Below are 21,580 nucleotides of genomic sequence, written 5' to 3'. Positions count from 1 at the left end.
TTATTTATTTATTTATTTGTTTTAAAGATTGCGTGACATCATCTTTTATCCCAATCAAGCCATTTTATAATATAGAGGAGCATCAACCTACAGTTGAAGTGGAGGAATTTGTACAAGTATCCACAAAATATTCCCGGCCTTATAGAGTATATAAGAACCAAGTATACATCTACCCAAAACATCTCAAGTATGATAGCCAAAAATGCTTCAGCAAGGTAAAGTAAGCAACCGTTTAAGGGTCTGATTTTGCCTCTCTTAGCCATCTTAAGTAATCCCTTAATCCATGAGTGCTCTCACTGCAATGAGTGGGACTACTTATCATAGCTAAAGATGGCAGAATAAGATTCTAAATTACTGAACTAACTTGCTGTCTATTTGATTCTGTATGGAACTTTTAAGCACAATAAGAATTTCCTGGAAGTGATTTTACATACAGATATTAAAGGACCCTTTTATGCTATAAAGGCAGCTCAAAGAAAATGTAGTATAGTAATTGCTGTCTGGCAATATTCTAGGAAATATATTTTAACATATATATGTATACAGTTGATCCTCTCTGAAATGAACCTTGAGAGCTCTGTGCATATTCTTACTAATTGAATATGAATTCAAGTCAAGACAAGGCTAAATACTGGTCCCTTTATGTTCTGCTTTTGCATAATGCATTTGAAGCCTAATTTAGTGCCTTCATGTTATTCTTTTTATGTGTTTATTTCCAATAATTTGGGGGGAGCTACACATATTTATGATGTGGCTCATCATCCATAGTGTTCTCCAGATTTTAAGCAGAATCTTGTTATGCTAGCCAATTAGCCTGTCATAAGGTGGGATTTTCAGGTCTCTCCTGCATGTCGGTCTTCTCTCCTGAGCCTCCGATTTCTCTCTCCATCTCTCTCTCTCTCTCTCCTCCTTCTACTGCCTCAACTGCCCCCCAGCTCTCCTCTGCCTCCTGCCTCTCTCTCTGTCTCTCTCTTTCTCTTCTCCTCTCCCTCCTGCCTCTCACCTGGGGGACCGCGGAGCCCAAACGGAGCAAGCAGCTGTTTGGGCTCCCCTGCGGTGGCCCTGCTGAGTGGCACAGAAGTCAGCCAAGCGACACGGCAGGAGGCAAAGGGGGGCGGGGCAATGACATTCACGGCCAGGGGGTGGGGCCTGGAGCTGCTCTCACGCCGCACGTCACCGCCCTCCCCCCTTCGCCTCCCACTGTGGCATTCGGCTGATTTCTGCGCCGGTCAGCCAGGCCGCCGCAGGGTAGCAAGCAGCGCAAGCGGCCGTTTGGGCCCAGGACTCCCCATGCAGCATGGGCCACCCAGAGGGAACAGCCAGCATTTCAGCAACAGCGCCGCCCAGAGGGAACAGCCAGCATTTCAGGCAACAGCGTCCCCCAGAGGGAACAGCCAGCATTTCAGCGTTACAGACTCTCAGACATTGGGCTACTATATATATGATTTTGTTATATTTTGCATATCTTAATTTCTATGTGTTTTCATGGTTTAATGATTTCTACTTAAACTTTCAATGAATCACTGTTGCAGGCGCGGAACATTACAGTGTGTATTGAATTTAAAAGTTCAGATGAAGAAGGAGCCAAGCCAATGAAGGTGAGCAAAAACAAAGCACATTTGCAGAACAATGTATCAAAAGAGGTTTCATATGAAACCCAGTAATTGAGAGTATTCTAATTAGGGACATTTAAAGTGTGAATATTGCAATATAGTCTTTTAAGTCTCCATAACAATGTTTTTAATAGCAGTTATTAACTGTATCAGCTGGAAGTGTCAACCCTGCAGTGCTAGTTCAGTGATTAGGCAAAAGGAAAGCTTGCAAAACATGGCTATTTCCAAGAAATGGCACCACCATGCAGAATGTTTTGATTTAAAATGTCAAGCTGTGCCTATCCTATACCTGGAAACAGCCTTAGAAAAACAATGAAGTGTTTCAGTATAGACCATATAAGGTACTGATACTACTGTTGTTATTTATTATTTGTATCATCTTAGCAATTGGAGCCCCGATCATGGGCCAGAACCCCAGTGTGTGCAGCTCTGTATGGATGTAAAGAGCTTACAATCCAAGGCAGACACAAGCATACACACCCACAGCACAAACCTGAGTTTTCAAATGTGGCTGATTAAGCCGTGTACTGAAGTCTGCATTTCAGCTCCAAAATGTTTTATACACCCAGCACCAGTCCTCGGCTAGCTTAAATCACTTTTGCTTCATTGACTTCAATGGCACCATGTTGATTTACACCAGCTAAGGATCTGATTTGAAGTCTGATCTAAAGCCTATGGAAAAGAATGGGAGCTTCTTCATTCTCTTCAATAGACTTTGGATCAAGTCCTTGGATTGAAGATTTTCCAAGCCGTTGTGGAGATTTGTTCATTTACATCACTTCCATTAGTTGTAAAAGAATACCTGTCTGAATCATTAGAATATCTTGGCAATCTCAATATATACATCCTTAAATAGCTCTTAAATGTCGAAGTTCCTAAACTGATATTTAGGGTCCACATTGTAAAGCAAGTGCACACATGACTTTGGCATACAGATCTCTGAACAGTAAGGTTATGTGCATGCTATCATTCCAACTCGCAGCAACAAACTGGGGGAATTTACATGCCACAGTAAAGAATGCACACTTTTGCATATGTCCTATGAAAATTAGAGTGTAGATATTTATTAAGTCTTAGTCTGAAAGTTCAGGCCTTATTTAACATGATGATGATGAACTACTTAAAAATAAAAGGTGGGATTTTCAAAAGCAAAAGTAGCTTAAGTGACAAAGGAGCATAACTACCACTGAACATTTTCCCCTACACATAGTAGATTAACATAGAAAAACATAGAAAACATAGAATAATAGGACTGGAAGGGACCTCGAGAGGTCATCGAGTCCAGCCCCCCGCCCTCAAGGCAGGACCACGCTCCGTCTACACCATCCCTGACAGATGTCTATCTAACCTGTTCTTAAATATCTCCAGAGAGGGAGATTCCACCACCTCCCTTGGCAATTTATTCCAATATTTGACCACCCTGACAGTTAGGAATTTTTTCCTAATGTCCAATCTAAACCTCCCTTGCTGCACTTTAAGCCCATTACTCCTTGTCCTGTCCTCAGAAACCAAGAGGAACAAATTTTCTCCTTCCTCCTTGTGACACCCTTTTAGATATTTGAAAACCGCTATCATGTCCCCCCTTAATCTTCTTTTTTCCAAACTAAACAAGCCCAGTTCATGAAGCCTGGCTTCATAGGTCATGTTCTCTAAACCTTTAATCATTCTTATCGCTCTTCTCTGTACCCTTTCCAATTTCTCCACATCTTTCTTGAAATGTGGCGCCCAGAACTGGACACAGTACTCCAGCTGAGGCCTTATTCAAAGTAGGAATAAGAGCCTCCGGAAAAGGGCGCTTTTTCCGGAGGATCGGGGCCAGTGTAGACGCTCTTTTCCGGCTTTTTTAAAAGCCGGAAAAAAGCGGCGGACATTTTTATTTAAATGCCGCGGGGAATATTTAAATCCCCCGCGGATTTCCCTACTACGATAGGTGAAATTTACATGCCCCTTCCGGAAAAGGGGCCAGTGTAGACGAGCCCTAAGAGTGAGTCTACACTAGCCCCCTAGTTCGAACTAGGGAGGCTAATGAGGGCAACCAAAATTGCAAATGAAGCACGGGATTTAAATATCCCGCGTTTCATTAGCCTGTTCCCGGGCGGTTGCCATTTTTGGAAACTGACTAGCCTGGAATAACTGCCTGCATCTACACGCAGCAGTGAAATGGGAGTTTGAAGTAAATCCCTTAACTCGAATTAGCTGTTAAACCTCATTCCACGAAGAGTAACAGCTAATTCGAGTTAGGGGTTTACTTCGAACTCCCATTTCACTGCCGCGTGTAGACGTGGGCAGTTATTCCAGGCTAGTCAGTTTCCAAAATGGCGACCTCCCGGGAACATGTTAATGAAGCATGAGATATTTAAATCCTGTGCTTCATTTGCAATTTCGGTCGCCCTCATTAGCCTCCCTAGTTTGAACTAGGGGACTAGTGTAGACGTACCCTAACAGATTTATTGGAGCAGAAGCTTTCGTAGGCAGAGACCCACTTTGTCAGATGCACGAAAGCTTTTCCAATAAATCTGTTAGTCTATAAGATGACACAGAGGAAATTAGTTGGTTCAGCTTCCGGCAACAAAACCTTGGCTTGTTAGCTCAACCTGTAGCAGCTCTGGCTTTTCACTGTGGAGATCCCCAGTTTATTCTTCAGCATATAAACCAAGCTGGTGGTCAGCACATCTGGCTGGCTCACTTAATGAACTGCCAGATGTGTCGATTGTCCATGTAGATATGTCATGCATTAAAATAGTATTAAGAAACTAAGATTATCAGAGTTAGATTTCCCAACTTATACAGAGTTGTTCAATGAATAGAGAATCTGGCTTTTTTCGCAGCTTCACTTTTGACCGTAAGCCATCCACTTAATATCTTTGCACCTCCATTTCCTCACACATAAAATAAGCTAATCAAGAATAATAGAAACTAGAAATATAAAGGGCCTATTAAGTTCCCTTATTCTGCAAATGTAGGAAATTCTTGTTATTGTCGTTGTGCCTAGAGGCCCCAGTAAATCATTGGTGTTGCATTGTGCAGGAACAGTTTATATAAAGAAAAGACACTCTTGTAAATCTTTTTTGAGCTATGTCTATATTAGTATTATCTGCAAGCTTTGACAACTGAACTGAAGTGTAATATTTTAACAGTGTATTTATGGGAAGCCTGGTGGACCATTATTTACAACAGCAGCCTACACAGCAGTGCTACATCATTCCCAGAATCCTGATTTCTATGATGAGGTCAGTTCATTCCTCACTGACTAGACAACTATTACTCTGACAATACGTGTTAATTAAAGGCACAGAAATGTTTTTAAAAAATTACCTGTCCTGCTATAACTGTTCACGTATATAGGTGAGTATGAGTTTCATTGGATAGCAAGATTTTTACTCATTGAAACACACAGAGCATGAAATAAAATCTCACCGTTTCTCTTAACATATCATAATGGCCAGTCTTTTTGTAAACTCTTTTGTGTACATACTTAATAATGATCAGTCCTGCTCTCTAATGTGTTTGCCTGAATCAAAAGCCAACCTCCAACTTTAGTTCCATTTAATGTTTTCATTGTACTATTCTTTAGAGGTGAAATTCATGCATGGTGCCCAGATCCAGCTTAAGTCCCTCCATACCATTTAAACACCACACAGCTTCACCATGCAGTAAGGGACTGTGGCTTCTGCAAGTTAGCCACACCTTTGGGGAATATAACGAAGCCTGCAAACTGGCCTTCAGTTTGTGGGGTATAGTAATAGCTACATTAGCTCCTTTGCATGCAGATGTACACTTCACCAGCATAAAGTCCGGTTCCTTGGGTTTTCTGCAGGTGAAATTTCACCCTAAACAATTCAGAGTGCTCCAGAGCCTTGTAGTATTAGTGTTTTTGACAGCACACTAACAAAAGATCATTGCTTTTCTAGACTTTGCACTTTTGTTTTCAGAGTATACTAATATTAGTAGTACTGCAGACAGCAGGGTTGGTCCTGTGTTCTTCATTGGCAAAACTTTCCTTTCATTTCAATGGAAACTTAGCCTGAGTGAAGAGCACAGGTCAGGCTCAATGGGTGGAATTCTCCAAAATACAAAGTATCCATTTAAGTTCCATGGATATTTAAGAGATCTTGATTTACAGAGGCTGGAGTTGAAGGTGCTTAGCACATCTGAAAATCTGACCCCAATTGGTGCAGAGGGCCTTATGCAAGCCCTCTGTGTTCTGGTGAGTTTTTTTCCAGCATGACTATAACATATTGAGTTCAGACTTCACCATCTAACAAAAATTGATTTTGGTGATCCTGCCACACAGTATTGACCCTGACAAGCAACAAATATAGTGCAATATCTAAAAGAACCTTCCCCCCCCCCCCCCACTCACTGATGAAGTGGGTTTTACCCACGAAAGCTCATGATACTATATATTTTTGTTAGTCTCTAAGGTGCCACAGGACTACTCATTGTTAACCTAGTGTAGCATCTAAAGAAATTGTTTATGTTTCATGTTTAAATGCTCATTTCATTGATATGTTTATAATATATGCTATTTTCACCCTTAACCTGATAATTATATCAGAAATAAGTCCCAACCCAATTTCTAACTCTAGATTAGTTAGGTACATCGTTACTTCATAACTACGGTGCATAAGGGGTCTTATCCATTTGTTGCCACAGTAACATTTCTCAGTGTATTGTTCCCATGTGTTTCAATAGATTAATAATAGCCCACCTTGCGTTTGTGCAGATAAGTGAACAATAGACTACTTTTTCTTATTGGGACCTATGGGATTTATGACTCATTTGAGATCATAAATAAAAGTTTTTATTTTTACATCAACCCTTGTTCACCTTCAGTCTTTGTCATAAAATCACTTATGATGAAGTATCATTAATATTTTTAATTTAAAGGGTATCCAGGCTGACTCACTCTTCTACTAAAGGAGGAATGATAGAGAAAGAAAGAATGGTGTCTTCTGAATAGGGTCTCCTGGAGAGGAGATGACTAGTTCTAAGCAGCCTGTTTGAGCAGGGTTCTTGAATTTTCAGTTCTGTGTTATTTCATTAGATACACAAATTCAAAGGCAAGGGAAGAAAAACCAGTGAGCGTAATAAATGGTACCTCTCAATGATTTCCTTAAAAGACTAGCTGTTACACCTGTAAAAAGAGCAACACAGTTGCCGGTCAAAAGGGCAGCTTTAATTAGAGATATATAGAAAGAGGAATTTCTCCTTTAGAGTCCATCTCTTAGTCCTGGTTGATTCCCTTTAAACTAAAGAGAGGTGTAACCTTTTACATTTCAGGTGAAAATTGAGCTCCCCACTCAACTCCATAAGAAACACCACATTCTGTTTTCATTTTATCATGTCACCTGTGACATAAATGCAAAAGCTAATGCCAAAAAGAAAGAGGCTCTGGAAACACCAGGTACCTGCAGTAGAATTACTTTCAAATAATTCCTTGCTAATGTTTGTCTGCATTATATTTATAGTGATATTTGTTCATCTGAGGTTTAAGGATTTCACAGTTTCTGTTTGTTGCTTTTGTACACTGTAATCCTGTGAACTGAAGATCTTATACTAAAAAATGTTGTATTGGTTTGCTCTTGTGTGCAGTTGGATATGCTTGGCTTCCTTTACTGAAAGATGCCCAGTTAGCTTCTCAAGAACATAACATTCCAGTGGCAACCAGTTTGCCTCCCAGTTACTTAAGCCTTCAAGATCCTGCAAGTGGAAAGGTATTAAGAAATATTTTTATATTATTCAGAAGGAACGAGAGAAATTGAAGTATGTGTTATTAAAATGGTAGGGCCAGGTTCTCATTTATGCCATGCTGGCAATGTTAAGGAGCCATTGTATGAATCATGAACTGGACCATGCTGTTTAGAGTATTCATATGGATATCATTCAGATTTTAAGCTGATATGTATACCAACAGAATCAGGACAAATTATGTCTTTTCTGGTGCAGTGCTGGGAAAAGAAATTACCCTACCTAACTGGCACTAAATGGGTAAACTATGAAATCTTCACAACTGTTGGAAGCAACATAGTGTGGAGAGTGGGTTTTATACACTTTCAGCTGGGGTTCCCTACCCAATCTGACTAGCAAAACTCCCCTGATCTTTGTCATTGCTTCCAGTATTCCCTACTAGTCCTTGAGCTGTGCCCAGTTAAAAATCCACAGGAGAGTTTCTGGGCAGTTTCCTCTGCAGTTGTACAAACTGAGTAATGCAGAAGAGCTAAATAGGTCTGTGGATCTAATCCAGTGCTTTGTGGCAGTGATAGGATAGTGTGGAAACTCCCATTGTGACTGCCTCTGCAGTAACTGAGAACTGAATATTTCAAATAATTTACTATCCAGCCCTGAGGGACTTGCACATTCACAAAGCTCTGCAACAAAAAGTGATGCAGAACTGAATGATGCTGACATGTGTATACTTTTGTGGTGTTAGTAAATGAGGAAATAAGAGAACAATATTTTTTTTCCTGCAGAGTGGAAGTGACATTAAGTGGGTAGATGGTGGGAAGCTGCTTTTCAAAGTGTCTTCATTTGTTGTATCAACTGTAAATACTCAGGTGAGTTTGCATTTTCTCTCAGATGCCCTTATCTGTCCATCAAAAATGAGTGCTAGGAAAAGCCTGACAAATTATCTTAATACAATATATCTTGGATCTTTTATGAATCTGTCTAACATTAAAGATCATCTCAATGTAGGAGGGCTGAGGAGTGAGAAAATAAAGAAGTAAATACCCCTTTTAAGGAAAAAGGGGTATTATTTAGGATGGTACAGACAGATGTAACTAGAAATTTTAAAACATCCTGATGTCGAGATATGTTGGATCATGGGAAAACCCCATTGCTTTGGACACTGAAAACAAGACTGGACAAAGCATTAGCAAAGGCACTCTGCTGGTAAGTGGATGGACTATTGTAGTCAAATCCCTGCTGGCCTTTTCCACATCTGATTTCTATTATTCTGCAATGCTGTATGGTGCAGTGTAAAGTTCCTGGATTTTATCCAGCATGACCAATTCATTGAGATTGTTAGCAAATATTTGAATTGCAGTCCATGCTAAAATAGACATTAACTTTAGCGTATGTTTTTCATTTTAGGATCCATATCTGAATATCTTTTTCCAGCAGTGCCAAAAAAGAGAAATGGATCTCTCCCAGCCTCCTACCTCAGACTTTATCATGTCATGCAAGGTAAAATAACTATAAATGTGTTACGAGCTGATGTAAATAAATGCATTGTAAGGGCTAAATTCTAGGGATGTCAATGTGTAGACAACTACACGATTAACTGATAAGTCTGGGCACAGGGGGAAAGAGGGGAGTAGAGAGGGACAGGGGACACTGCTGTGAAGCAGCCTCTCATCCGTGGAACTCGGATCCCCCACAAACGGGCTGCTGCTACCCCACACTGCTGCCTCTATATCAGAGGCAGCAGCACAGGGCATCAGGTGGAAGCCGGTCTTCATAGAGAGGCAGCAGCACAGCATGACACAGGGAGTGGGGCTGGGAGCTCACTGGTTGTCAGCCTGCCTCTGGGGACTATTGAATAGTTACACAACTATTCAGTTATATGCTGTTTAACATCCCTACTAAATTCTAGCTCTTTTTGAATTTTTCTCCCAAGTGAACCTGTTTATGACTCTAAACTGCCATGAGCTAGACTGTGTCCCAAGGACATAGGTCATCATAAGGTAGAGCCTGCTGCCATGCTGCACCAGAGAGTGTTGCAGAGAAGGAATTAGAGCTTGAGGAGCCACAGTTATCTTGCTGTTCCCCTCTTGCTCCAGGCCTACTTTTTCCCCTTCTTTTTTTGCAGAAGAGAGGAAGTTAAGAAATTGGCATCCAGTACCCTATAACTCTGCATACCGGCCCAAGGATACAGAGAACCCTCATAGGGGGATCTTATTCCTTTTTGCATTCTTACATGGATGCCCACTCCTACAATGAATTCTGAATCCATTGGGCAGTGAGAAAATCACATGGGCTCACCTTAAAATACATATTTTGGAGCAGAGTAAGAAGGAGCTAGAATACTGAAGGGCAATTTACAAAACATTATACTTTCTTAGAGATCATCTGAATCTAATAGCAGTTTCTAGGTTAAGAGACTAACATGAAAGGCATTTTCCCCTCATTACTTTATTTTCACAATTAAACTGATTTTATTAAGCTGCTCAGTGAAAGATAATTTTGCTGTATCTTACCAATAGTCGTGACATTTCACTGGGCAACTATTTAAAGATGTCATTTTGTAATATGTGTGAATGAAAGTGAGATATTTATTTTGTTGCTTTTGTTTTTGTTGTTTTAAATGTAGTAATAATAAGTCCTGGTTGAATTTAATATTGTGACTATTTTCATGAATAAAATCATTAGGTTCCATTTCTTCTATGATGTATTTATTATTCATGTGTATTCAGCTGTTGACTAGGTATTTGGGAAAATGTTTGTGAATACCCAAAAGGTGCCTGATTTTTAGCATGAGTGATTACACACCCAGAAAAGCATGCTAGAAGTGCATTGTTCAATACTTGCTACTTTTTGCATGCCTTTTTGTTATATTTCAATCATCCAATCAGGAAACAGAAATAAAATCACATGAATTAGGTAGCCAATCACACAACATAAATAGATAACAGATTTTCCAAGTGCACAGTTCATGAACAAACAATAATCAGGAAAATAATTTCCCCAAATTTCGGTTTCTATATGTAAATCAGAAATTCATTTGAAGAAAATCAGAGAATTAAATCCATAACAATATTATTTTAATGAATAACTCTAGCTCAATCATGTAGGATAATGGGGCGTCACTATCCATTCTGTCTAGAGAGTTTTTAATCAGTATGATTTTTGACCTGCTCATAATTTTATTTAAAATGAAACACACAGCATATGAGGTCTCAGCCCAGGAATAATGTTTTCTCAAAATTGTAGGGGCACAGGTTTAAAAGTAAAAACTTCAGTCCTTCAAAATTGCTACATATGAGCAAACATGGGGCAAGATTCTCCACTATCTTACACTGGTTTAATTCCACCTCGCTGCAATTACCAGATGGTAAAACCAGTGTGATGGAGTGGAAATCAGGCCCTAGTGGTCTGTGGTTTATGTTTGAAATCCATCTTTATTCTGCTTTGTGTTTCATACAGAATTTGCTGAAAATTGAGAAGATTCATGTAATTATGAATTTTCTTCCTGTGATCCTGAATCAACTCTTTTGGGTTCTGGTACAAAACGACATGGATGAGGTTACCACTGCAGTAACAAGGTATTCAAAAAATTGTTATATATATTAGGGGCAAATACATCCCATTGTGCAGGGGTCTGCAACCGATGGCTCTAGGGCTAAATATGGCTCTCAGTATAGAACCAAATATGGCTCTTTTGTTGTTCCTAAAATACACACAACTTTTAAAATTAAAATGAAAAGTTAATTCAAATATTTAAAAAGGCATAATTATACATGTCAAGATTCTCTTTTTTTCTCTATTCACCTTTAACTATTCATTTTCACAACCATCCAGCCTCTCCACTCATTGGTGGTCATGCATATTTTCTTTTTATTTGATTGGTCGAGAAATCTTTCCATCATCATATGTGATGGTGAACTCTGTGGCCCTCTAATAGTAACAATGGTGAAGAGAAAGGGAGATGATGAGTACTGAAATTTTCAAAAGGAATGGACAGACTTATATGCATTTGTGGCTAGGTCTGGATCTCCTCACTGTCTCATTTGTAGAATGAGACTGTCCTCCTACCAAAAAAATGAATTTAGAGTGGTATTTCATGACAAAACATGCAGCATTTTCTACAAAATACCCTGAGGGAGGAGTGTGAAAAAAAGCCTGCAAGGAGCTGCGGCAAAAAATGAACATTGGGCAAAATAGGCAATTGTCATGGTCAAAAAAAGGTAGGAGCTTAAACTCTGCAAGTTTTGCAGGCTCATACAGCATTATTGGAGAGGAAAAGCCTTTCACTGATGGGGATTACTTGAAAAGAGACATGCTAAAAATTGGTCATGATGAGTTTCACAACAAGGACAAAATCGTACAGAAAATTCAAGACATGACATTATCAGCAAAAATAGTTCATGACAGAGCTGTGAAAAGGCCCATCAAATTGACAAGGAACAAATGCAAAATTTGAGTGCTGCTACTTATTTTTGTTTGTTTTGGACAAAACAACTGACATATGTGACATTAATAAGTTGTGTATTCCGGGATGATATATTTGTGGAAATGCTGTGCACAAAGAAATGATTGAGCTATTACTAATGAGAAATTGAAGAAGGGGCAAAGACATTTTTAAAACTGTGATGAACTTTGTAAATGAGAAAGAAAGACAGATGGATAATCTTGCATCGGTGTATAAGAACGGTGCACCTAGCATGGTCAGCAAATACAAGGGATTCCTTATTCTTGTCGGAAAAGCTGAATCACCCACTTTTGAACTTTCATTGCATTGTGCGTCAGGAGGCACTTTGTGCGCAATCTTGTAGAACTGAACTCGGAAATGTAACGGAACTGGTTGTTCACATTGTCAATTAGATTCTTGCCAGAGCCCTTAATCACCGTCAATTTCAGTCACTGCTCACTAGTTATCTTGTGGTAAAGTTTCATCTCATTTTGCTGCCAGCATTAACAAGATTAAGTCATTTTTGGATATGAAGCGTGTCAAAAAGTCTGAGCTTTCAGACTGTGACTGGTTGCTCAAGTTTTACTATCTCATCTGTATTACTGGTCAATTGAATGAGTTGAACCTTAATCTACAAGCACAAGGAAAAACAGTCCTGACTCTGCAGCAGGAAGTATATGGATTTAAGTCAAAATTGACACTCTTCATCAGATACAGAGGAGGGCAGACTGGCACTTTTTAAAAGATTACAAATGTTTTGTGATTCATATCAGAGAGGGAATCCAAGTAACAGCCTTGATTTAAAGCATCTTGCTGGGTTTGTTTCTGAGCTCCTGATGGCATTCAGAGTTTCATTTTATGACTTTTGCTAACACCGTGCTTTGTCCAAGTTTATAATTCGTCTACATAAAGCATCCGTTAAAGAACGACAATCATTCCAGATATCTCAGTCAGTGATTTGGAAAAGGAAATAGCAGATTTCAAGGATTCGGCTATCTAGGTGGAAAAAATTGTCAAGCTGAATTCTGATTTGGAATGTCTTGCTCGACAATGTGCAGAATTGGCAAAACTGCGCAAATGGAGCATGTTGATAATGATAATCTGATTCTGCAAACTTGGAAAAAACTTCCTGTCGCATAGGACACCTGTCTCATACACCACCATCGGAATGTCAGCTTGGCCTTGCTTTCAATGTTTGGCACTACAGGCAGTCCCCGGGTTACATGGATCCGACTTACATCGGATCCCTACTTACAAACGGGGTGAGGCAACCCCGCACTAGCTGCTTCCCCCCAGCAGATCAGGGAGACACGAAGCTAGCGCCCCCCCCCCCCCCCCCAGCAGATCAGGGAGACGTGGAGTGGCTTTTCTCAGTAGACACCTCAGCTTGAGAATAAAGGACTGAGGGAAGTGAGGTGTGGGAGAATAAAACTGAGCTCTGGAGAAATGTTTGGCTAGAGTTTCCCCTACAATATGTACCAGTTCCGACTTACATACAAATTCAACTTAAGAACAAACCTACAGTCCCTATCTTGTATGTAACCCGGGGACGGCCTGTACTTATATGTGTGAGCAGACTTTCTCTCATTTGAATCACTTCAAAGGTAATTTGCACTCAAGATTGAGAGCAGATAGCCTGAATGCATGTTTGAAGCTGAATTTGACCAATTGTGGTGTAAACTTCAAAGAAATGTGCAAAAAGATGCTAGCACAGAAGTCCCATTAAATAAAGTTAAGTGCAATGCTTTGTTTATGCTATTATTAAGAATAATTAATTAATTAATTATTCATATAATGATAATATAATTATAATTAATCAATATTAATCAATTGTCAGTGATAGTACATGTATATTTTCATTCATGCAAATGGGCATTCTTATACTGACTCTTTGTTGACTCATTCTTATACTGAATTTTGATGTACTTTTGCTCTTTGGTTGAAAGGGTTGCTGACCCCCTTCCATAGTGTGACTTTTGATTTGATTTCAGTTATGAACCATGGCTGAATATGCTATTTAGATTTTAATAGAAGATGAGCTCTTTATCCCAAAAATATCTGACTCCTAAATGTAACAAAGAACTTTGTAAGTCAGTCAGGTAACTAAATGTAGGCTATGATATCACAATTGACATGAGCCATAAAATTGTTTTTCCTATGCAGACATTGTTTTTGCTACTGTTCAAATCACTTGTCTGCCAACTAGTAACAAGGAGCTTTGCTAGAAAATTTCCTGAGGTGTTGAGCACTTCCTGGAATGGTGCTTAGTGTCCTTAATTCCCTCTCACTTCCTTCTGCGTTGAGGCTACTGAGCACCTCAAAGAAAGAGGTCAGTGCCTTGTAGGATTAAGTTTATAATTAGGTGAGTCAGGTTACCACATTTTGGACAGTTTGTAATGAAAATATTTAAGCATTAACAGTGAACAACAGGGAAGGCATTATCCAAGGAAATAAAAGTCAGCGGGAGTGACTCACCAAGGGGTCTGTAACCTCCAGGAAAGTCCAACTAAAATATTTATTTATTTATTTAAAATAAAATATTTATTGCTACTCTTAACCCTGAAAACAGAAAAAGAGAATGAGGTAATTTCCAGCAGATGCGCTGAAAAGGACGTTGTACTCCATAGACTTCTCTCTGTTGGCCTTTCCCCAGCAATTAATGCCTGGGGAGTAACCAGAAGACAAACACAACTTAATCCTCAGCAGTCCCATTGTGTTTCTAAGTGCTGTTAATATACTTTATATATTTACTGAAACTGGTTTGCCCTGCTTAACTGTTGAAGGGAGATTTATTGTAAGACTTCAGGTTCCTGATGCTGGATTCCTTGAGTTAACTTTAATAGGCGTTTACAATGCTCAACACTTCAAAGGTTTTCAGGTCCTGAATTTCCACGAATAGGAAATTATGTCTGGAATTAATTTAGCAGTGCAATTTCCCTGGCTGGCAAAGGCTGAGCTTATCCCAGTGGTGATATACTCAGTCTCCAAAAGGAGGATATCAAACCTTCTCCTATGATCCCAACCACCTAATTAATTAACTCCAATGCCAACTGGGGAATAGATGGTTTTTCCAGAGTTAGTATAAATTGGGGTACCTGGAAAATGAGGCAGTAATAAAGTTGGTCTAGAGACTGGAAGGACAGCCTTTTTTATGCTTAAATACTTGGCTATCCACCCACCTGGTAGAAAATGACTTTTCAGTGATTATCTGGGTACTGGCTCTGTAACAACATTGCTGATGTCAATAGCAATGTGCACAGCTGTGAACTAGCAAAATTCTGTGCATGTCTTTCATTGTTTGATCGCTGTACATGTACACACATTGTATTTTGTTTTGAATAACTTGAAATACCTGGGGTTGAACAAGTTAAAAACTATAGAAAAAAACTCAAAACTGTTCATAATTGTGAAAAAATATTTTCTTTGTACTTTTGTCTTGATTACTGATTTTCCTGGGGATCCAATAATGTAGTCATTATTCTGCCAAAATTCAGGTTGATATCAGATGAGTAAGGACTGAATGACTAGAATCTTAGCAAATAATTTGCTCAATTATTTATTTTCCAAGGAGTACTAATTACAATGAGAAATGGTTTGCAAAACAATGTAAAAAATAGCGGCTTTTTTTTTGGATCCTATTGCAGGAGTACACGGAAAACATCTAAAAAACTAGATCAGTAGTTGTAAACACTGTGGTGCATGGATTGGTTTATCAGAATAAGAACTTAAGAATGATCATACTGGGTCAGACCAACGGTCTATCTAGCTCAGTATCCTGTCTGCCAACAGTGGCCAATACCAGATGCCCCAGAGGGAGGGACCACAACAGGTAATCCTCATGTGATCCCTCTTCTGTCACATATTTTCCAGACAAACAGAGGCTAGGGATACCATTCCTATCCTCCTGGCTAATAGCCATTGATGGACCTAACCTCTGTGAATCTATCTAGCTCTTTTTTGAACCCTGTTAAAGTCCTAGCCTCTGCCACATTGTCTGGCAAGAAGTTCCAGAGACTGACTGTGTGCTGAGTGAAGAAAAACTTCCTTTTGTTTGTTTTAAACCTGCTGCCAGTTAATTTCCTTTGGTGACCCCTAGTTCTTATATTGTGAGAATAAGTAAATAACTTTTCCTTATTTACTTTTTTCACACCAGTCATGATTTAATAGACCTATCTCATATCCTCCATGATAGTAATACTAATTAACATATAATTAAGAATCCATGATAGGAATACTAATTAACATATACACCAAATAATTTTAAGTTTGGAATATGGTCCACTAGGTCTTAACATTTGAGAGCTGCTGCACTAATTTTGTTTTCATTCTTGCCATATAAACATTGGCTATTTATTTTTACATTTTGCAGAATAAATAGAATGTATCTTGCCTGAAGTGCTCAAAGAATCGGGGGGAGGAGGTACCTAACAGGAGACATGTTCTAATAAAGATGGAGCAGACTTATGTTCAGTACCTTTGTGAATTTCATGGGGTGATATGTTAAAAAGAGGGAGCTCTCAAAAAAACATGGTCACTGGTGCAGGTTTAACTGCATACAGAGAGGGTGCCTCTGGCAAAGTGACTTACCAGTCAGTGTGCTGCCTGTGCAAGGCTTTTGCTCTGTAGTCCTGTCATCCAGCTTCACCAGTGGTTCCTTTTGCCTTGTGACCCGGCCCTCTGGCTCGGTTATCTTTACTCTGACCCTTTTTGGGGTAAAACAAGATTTTTCACCCATTAGTCCAGGACCTCACACTGGACCTGCTCCAAACCCAGTAGTCATTCTGGCCTCTAGTGTTTGGGGTCTTTCTGCTAATTTTCTCAGTGAGGTTGTAGATTAATCCGGTCCCTCCCTCTATTCTGTGTTTTAACCCAGGGATCCTTACAGCATATGGTCAGATCTCTTGCTTCTTCCACAGACTACTCGCCACATTAGCCCCCCTTTCCCTTGGGAGTTCATAGTGTGAGGAGGGGGGCTTCTGCTCCAGGGTGCTGCTCCTAGTTCTCAAGGCAAGAAAGGAAAGGAAACTAGCTTAACAGAAGCAAAAAGCAGCAACATCTTCTCTGTCATACCCAGATCATCCAGTCTCCTGCCCTACAGTTTTGTGTGCACAAGCAACTAAAGCTAGCTTGGCTCTCTGCTACGTTCCTTCCTGGCTCCTGAGGGTGAGGTCTGTCTACCACCCCAGGCTGGGCTCTTTTCCCTTTAAGGCTCATCTACAAAGTTGGCATGGAGCTGAGTTGCCCGAGCCAAAGTTGCTCTTTAACCCCTTCTGGCCTTGTGTGGGGTTTGTACACCCCACCGCAGAACCCTTCCCTTCTAAGTGTCCCTTTGCCAGACTTCTAAGCCCTGAAAGGTTAGGATAGAAATTCTGACACAATAGCTTTCAATAGACTTTGATTCCCAACTTCATTTACACTCTCTCTAATTCCCTTCCTTGTAACTTCTTCATAATATTCCCAGATCCATATAAATGTTGAAGTGTCCTCTAGTGATTTGTAGGCTCATTTAACACCAACATCACAACTGTTAACATTGTTTTAACTGGGGGTATGTCTACACTACCCCGCTAGTTCGAACTAGCGGGGTAATGTATGCATACCGCACTTGCTAATGAAGCCCGGGATTTGAATTTCCCGGGCTTCATTAGCATAAGCGGGGAGCCGCCATTTTTAAATCCCCGCTGCTTCGAACCCCGTGTAGCGCGGCTACACGGGGCTCGAACTAGGTAGTTCGGACTAGGGTGCCTATTCCGAACTACCGGTACTCCTCGTTTCACGAGGAGTAACGGTAGTTCGGAATAGGACCCTAGTCCGAACTACCTAGTTCGAGCCCCGTGTAGCCGCGCTACACGGGGTTCGAAGCAGCGGGGATTTAAAAATGGCGGCTCCCCGCTTATGCTAATGAAGCCCGGGAAATTCAAATCCCGGGCTTCATTAGCAAGTGCGGTATGCATACATTACCCTCCTAGTTCGAACTAGGAGGGTAGTGTAGACATACCCTGGGTGTATTTCGTTAGAATAGCAGTAACTTTTTAGAATAAGGCCCTGATTTACCATTGTGCCCCATACAAGCAGGGTTCTGTACCAAGATCGAGTGCCCATGAAGTCAATGAGTTCCACATGGGCACAGACTATTAATTGCATGGATCAGACACATAATGGATAGTTTTGAATCTGTACAACAGTGTGATAAAATGTAATGTGTGTAAAGATGTATTTTCTGCTTCATGCTGAAAGATCGCTTATTACCTTTCTTCTCTAGGGTTCTTACTGACATTGTTGCCAAGTGCCATGAAGAGCAACTAGAGTACTGTGTCCATTCTTATGTAAAGGTATGAAATATCCAATTGACCTTTGATCGTCTGCTGTATGCTGCACATTATTTCTGCCTTCTCTTTCTTCCTTTCTAGTAGTTTTTCCAGTATTTGAACATCTGCCTTCTGCCTCTTTAGATGGTGCAGTGATTAGGGCACTAGCATGGACTTGGGAGACCCAGTTTTCATTCCCTGCTCTGCCACAGACTGCCTGTTTAACATTGGGCAATCACTTATCTCCATTCTAATAGAGGGGAATTGAGGCTAACAGAGATGCCCTTACACACAGCAGTGTTTATAGGATGCATACTTTAAAGCCTGTGATGTGCTCAGATATAATGGTAGGGGGCCATATAAGAATCTAGGTTTGATAGATTTATGTAAAGTTCAAGGATGTATTTTGCATCATTCACATTAGATGGTTTTATCATATTGACTAGCTATGTGCATTGTATATATACAAGGCATTTCTCCAATAGCAGTTAACACATTACAAATGGTCAAGTGATGCTTAGCGATAATTTTTACTAAAGAGTTGTTTCTGAAAGCTTTTGTGTTTGCAAATTGCTGTATGTTTCTTCTATTATATATTCTTAGCCTTCTAAAGTTTTCTCGGGATATATATATGTTTGGGGAAAGATGGCTTATGTCTATATTCATTTAGTGTACGTCTAGACCAGGGTTACTCAACTTTGGAAGCCCTGAAGGCCACAATGGTACTCACAGCACATGCCAAGGGCTGCAACTTAAGTGTGCTTGCACTTAATATATATGCAAATTTATGCATATAGCTTCTTTCACACTGACAGACATGAATACAAAGATTAAGGCAAGACTACACAACACGTAGGCCCCATTTAAGTCAGTTCTGCTGATATTAATAAAATGCAATCTTTACCTGATTTTCACTGATATGACAGCACTTTTAATGAGCAATGACAGTCCAGGAATTTAACTACTAAAACGCATATCAACAGAAGACCATTATATTGACTACTTTTTTGTTTTGGCTCCCAACCGCAGGCCACGTATTGAGCCGTGCGTAAATCCAAACCGCACAATGAGCTGCAAACAAACAGGCTGTGAGCCGCATGCAGCCCAGGGGCCACGTGTTGAGTAGCCCTGGTCTAGATGGTAGGGCTATTTCAGGATATGGGAGGTATCCCGAAATAGCTACTTTGTGTCTTTTAAACATAGTCATTATTTCAAAATATTTTTCAAAATAACGAGTGTACTTTCCAGCATCCCTGTAACCTTTATTCCACAAGGATTATGGGATGTGTCAAAATAGCGTGTTGTTTCAAAATTTGGCACTGTGTAGACATGCCAAATTTCAAAATAAGCTATTTTGAAATACAATTGAAATAAGATACAAAATTTTTATAGTGCAAATTGTGTATCTTGTTTCAAGTTTAGAGTGCTATGTAGACAAACCCTTACACAGTTAGCCTAGTATTTTGATCTCAGTGAACTTTTGATGTTGAGAAAGTCTAAATTCTCATGTCTTTAAAAATGGGTAATATGTACCCAATATCCATTGAGTGTACCCCTTCAGTTAGCACAAATAATGCTACAGACACTTACAGAGCGAATAGTTTATTGAAATAACAACCTAACATGAGGTGCTTAATAATGGAATGTATGTTGTAAGTAAAAACTCATCCTCCGATTTTGGAAAATTTATACCCATATTTTACTAGATTAATCAAGCATTTGACAGTATAGTTGAATCACCTGCAGAGATATCAATCATTCTGTAATGATTTCATATATCTTATTTTTTACCTACTACATTTAGTCATTCATCTCAGAATGAACAAAGGAGAATCTATAGTATTTAAAACTTGTCAGAAGAGAAAAAAGAAAATTAGTAATTCTTTGCCCTCACTTCTCCATGCATAGAAGTTTTCTTTTTGTCCACTCATGTTCAGTGATGCTCAAACAGATATAGAACATGTCAGAAATTAAAAAAAGAAAGTCTCACCTTTCCAACAGTTATGAAAATAAGTTATAAGTGACATATATATGGATTTATAAATCTGTGAATGACATGCTGAATTATCCTGAAACAAGGAAGGCTTTCACAAAGTCTAATAATAACTATAATCTATTGAATGAAATTTATGCAACATAAAAGATAAAAAACTGCCCTTCAGGGCCAGTGAAATCAAAAGAGATATGCACACTATTAACTGAAACTCTCAGATCTTTATGAACAGAATAATGAAATATGAGAAGTTCTACTAAGAAAGAAATCAAAGACTCTTTCAAGCCCAGTGAAGCTAAATGTTGCTGGACTAACTTCTACAACATGCAAAATATCTTCATACTTCATTTTTATGTACTTTATATCCTTTAATAGGATATTTTTTAATATTCCATGACCCACATTCTGATATCAGTTACAGTGATGTAAATCCAAAGTTTCTCTGAGTCTAAATGCAAATATTTGAACTTGCAGTGATATAACTGAGAGTAGAATACAATTCTGTGTAACTTTCATGTGAGTGTTTTTGAATAGTCTAAAAACACAGTGGACTGAAATATTGTACTGCTCAGCATTCTGACAATGTAATAGTGAAAAGCCAAAGAAGGGTTCAGCCACTTTATATTTCAGCAACAAGAAGTCATGTGGTACCGTATAGACTACCAGATGTATTGGTCTATAAGGTGCCACAGGACTCCTTGTCACTCTTGCAGATCCAGACTAACACGGCTACCCCTCTGATACGTTATATTTCAGCAGCACTTAAAATGAGTTGATGCATATGCAAATAACTGCTGCTGCATCACATGCTGCCACGAGCATGACTGCAGTATATGGACAAATCTTCACTTTTCATTGCACACTTCAGCTCAGTAATAGAATCTTAAACATGTTGTGGTACCTCATTATTCTAACCTAACTCTGAGGAGAGAGGATTCAAGTCCCTGCTGTGCCTCAACCTTCCTGTGTGACCTTGGGCAAGTCATGTAGGGCCAGATTTTCAAAAGTGTTTCTATGCCTAAAGATGCAGATCTCAGTGGGATTTTCAAATGTGCCTAATCATTGATTTCAATGGGTGTTAGGCATGTAACATGCTCAGGCACTTTTGAAAATTCTATTAGGGACCAAAATATCTTTGAAAATCTTATCCATAGCACTTTCTTGCCTTCAGTTTTATCTGTTTTTAAAAAGGAGGTGGGGTAGTGCTATCTCACAAGGGTGTTGAGAGGAGAAAAGCATTCCAGATTGTGAGGTGTTCTGATACTAGTTTGAAGTCCATTGGGAAAAAATTGTCTCTCTTGAGCAGCACTGGTCAGTAATTTTTCAATGAAAGAGTTTTATGTTGAAAATTAAACTTTTTCCGGTACTGTTCCATCTCCAATGACAGGTTCGTTGAGAAACATTTCACACGTGCAGGATAGAATTCCTTGTCAGCAAGAGCCAAAATAGCCAATAACCTGGTGGCGAGGGCACTCACCTATGATTGGAAGACTCAAGAGCTTAAATCTAGGTCTCACAGATGCTATTATGAGTG

The 21,580-nt window shown here is 39.5% G+C and overlaps 1 protein-coding gene across 15 annotated transcripts in view; it reads left to right on the top strand.

Moving 5' to 3' along the window:
- DOCK10 (dedicator of cytokinesis 10) overlaps positions 1 to 21,580 on the top strand; it is a 259,393-nt gene that overhangs the window by 171,932 nt on the left and 65,881 nt on the right. For all 15 annotated transcript variants that reach the window (XM_075937571.1, XM_075937578.1, XM_075937573.1 and 12 more), the window contains exons 17-25: positions 28 to 215; positions 1,533 to 1,598; positions 4,751 to 4,843; positions 6,897 to 7,020; positions 7,209 to 7,330; positions 8,087 to 8,170; positions 8,709 to 8,801; positions 10,761 to 10,879; positions 18,008 to 18,077. In XM_075937571.1, the coding sequence (XP_075793686.1) occupies positions 28 to 215; positions 1,533 to 1,598; positions 4,751 to 4,843; positions 6,897 to 7,020; positions 7,209 to 7,330; positions 8,087 to 8,170; positions 8,709 to 8,801; positions 10,761 to 10,879; positions 18,008 to 18,077 (959 nt within the window). The remainder of the gene's footprint in view (positions 1 to 27; positions 216 to 1,532; positions 1,599 to 4,750; positions 4,844 to 6,896; positions 7,021 to 7,208; positions 7,331 to 8,086; positions 8,171 to 8,708; positions 8,802 to 10,760; positions 10,880 to 18,007; positions 18,078 to 21,580) is intronic.

Source organism: Pelodiscus sinensis, chromosome 10, assembly GCF_049634645.1.
Source record: "Pelodiscus sinensis isolate JC-2024 chromosome 10, ASM4963464v1, whole genome shotgun sequence".
Classification (NCBI taxonomy): Eukaryota; Metazoa; Chordata; order Testudines; family Trionychidae; genus Pelodiscus; species Pelodiscus sinensis.
This window is presented reverse-complemented; position numbering and strand designations above follow the sequence as displayed.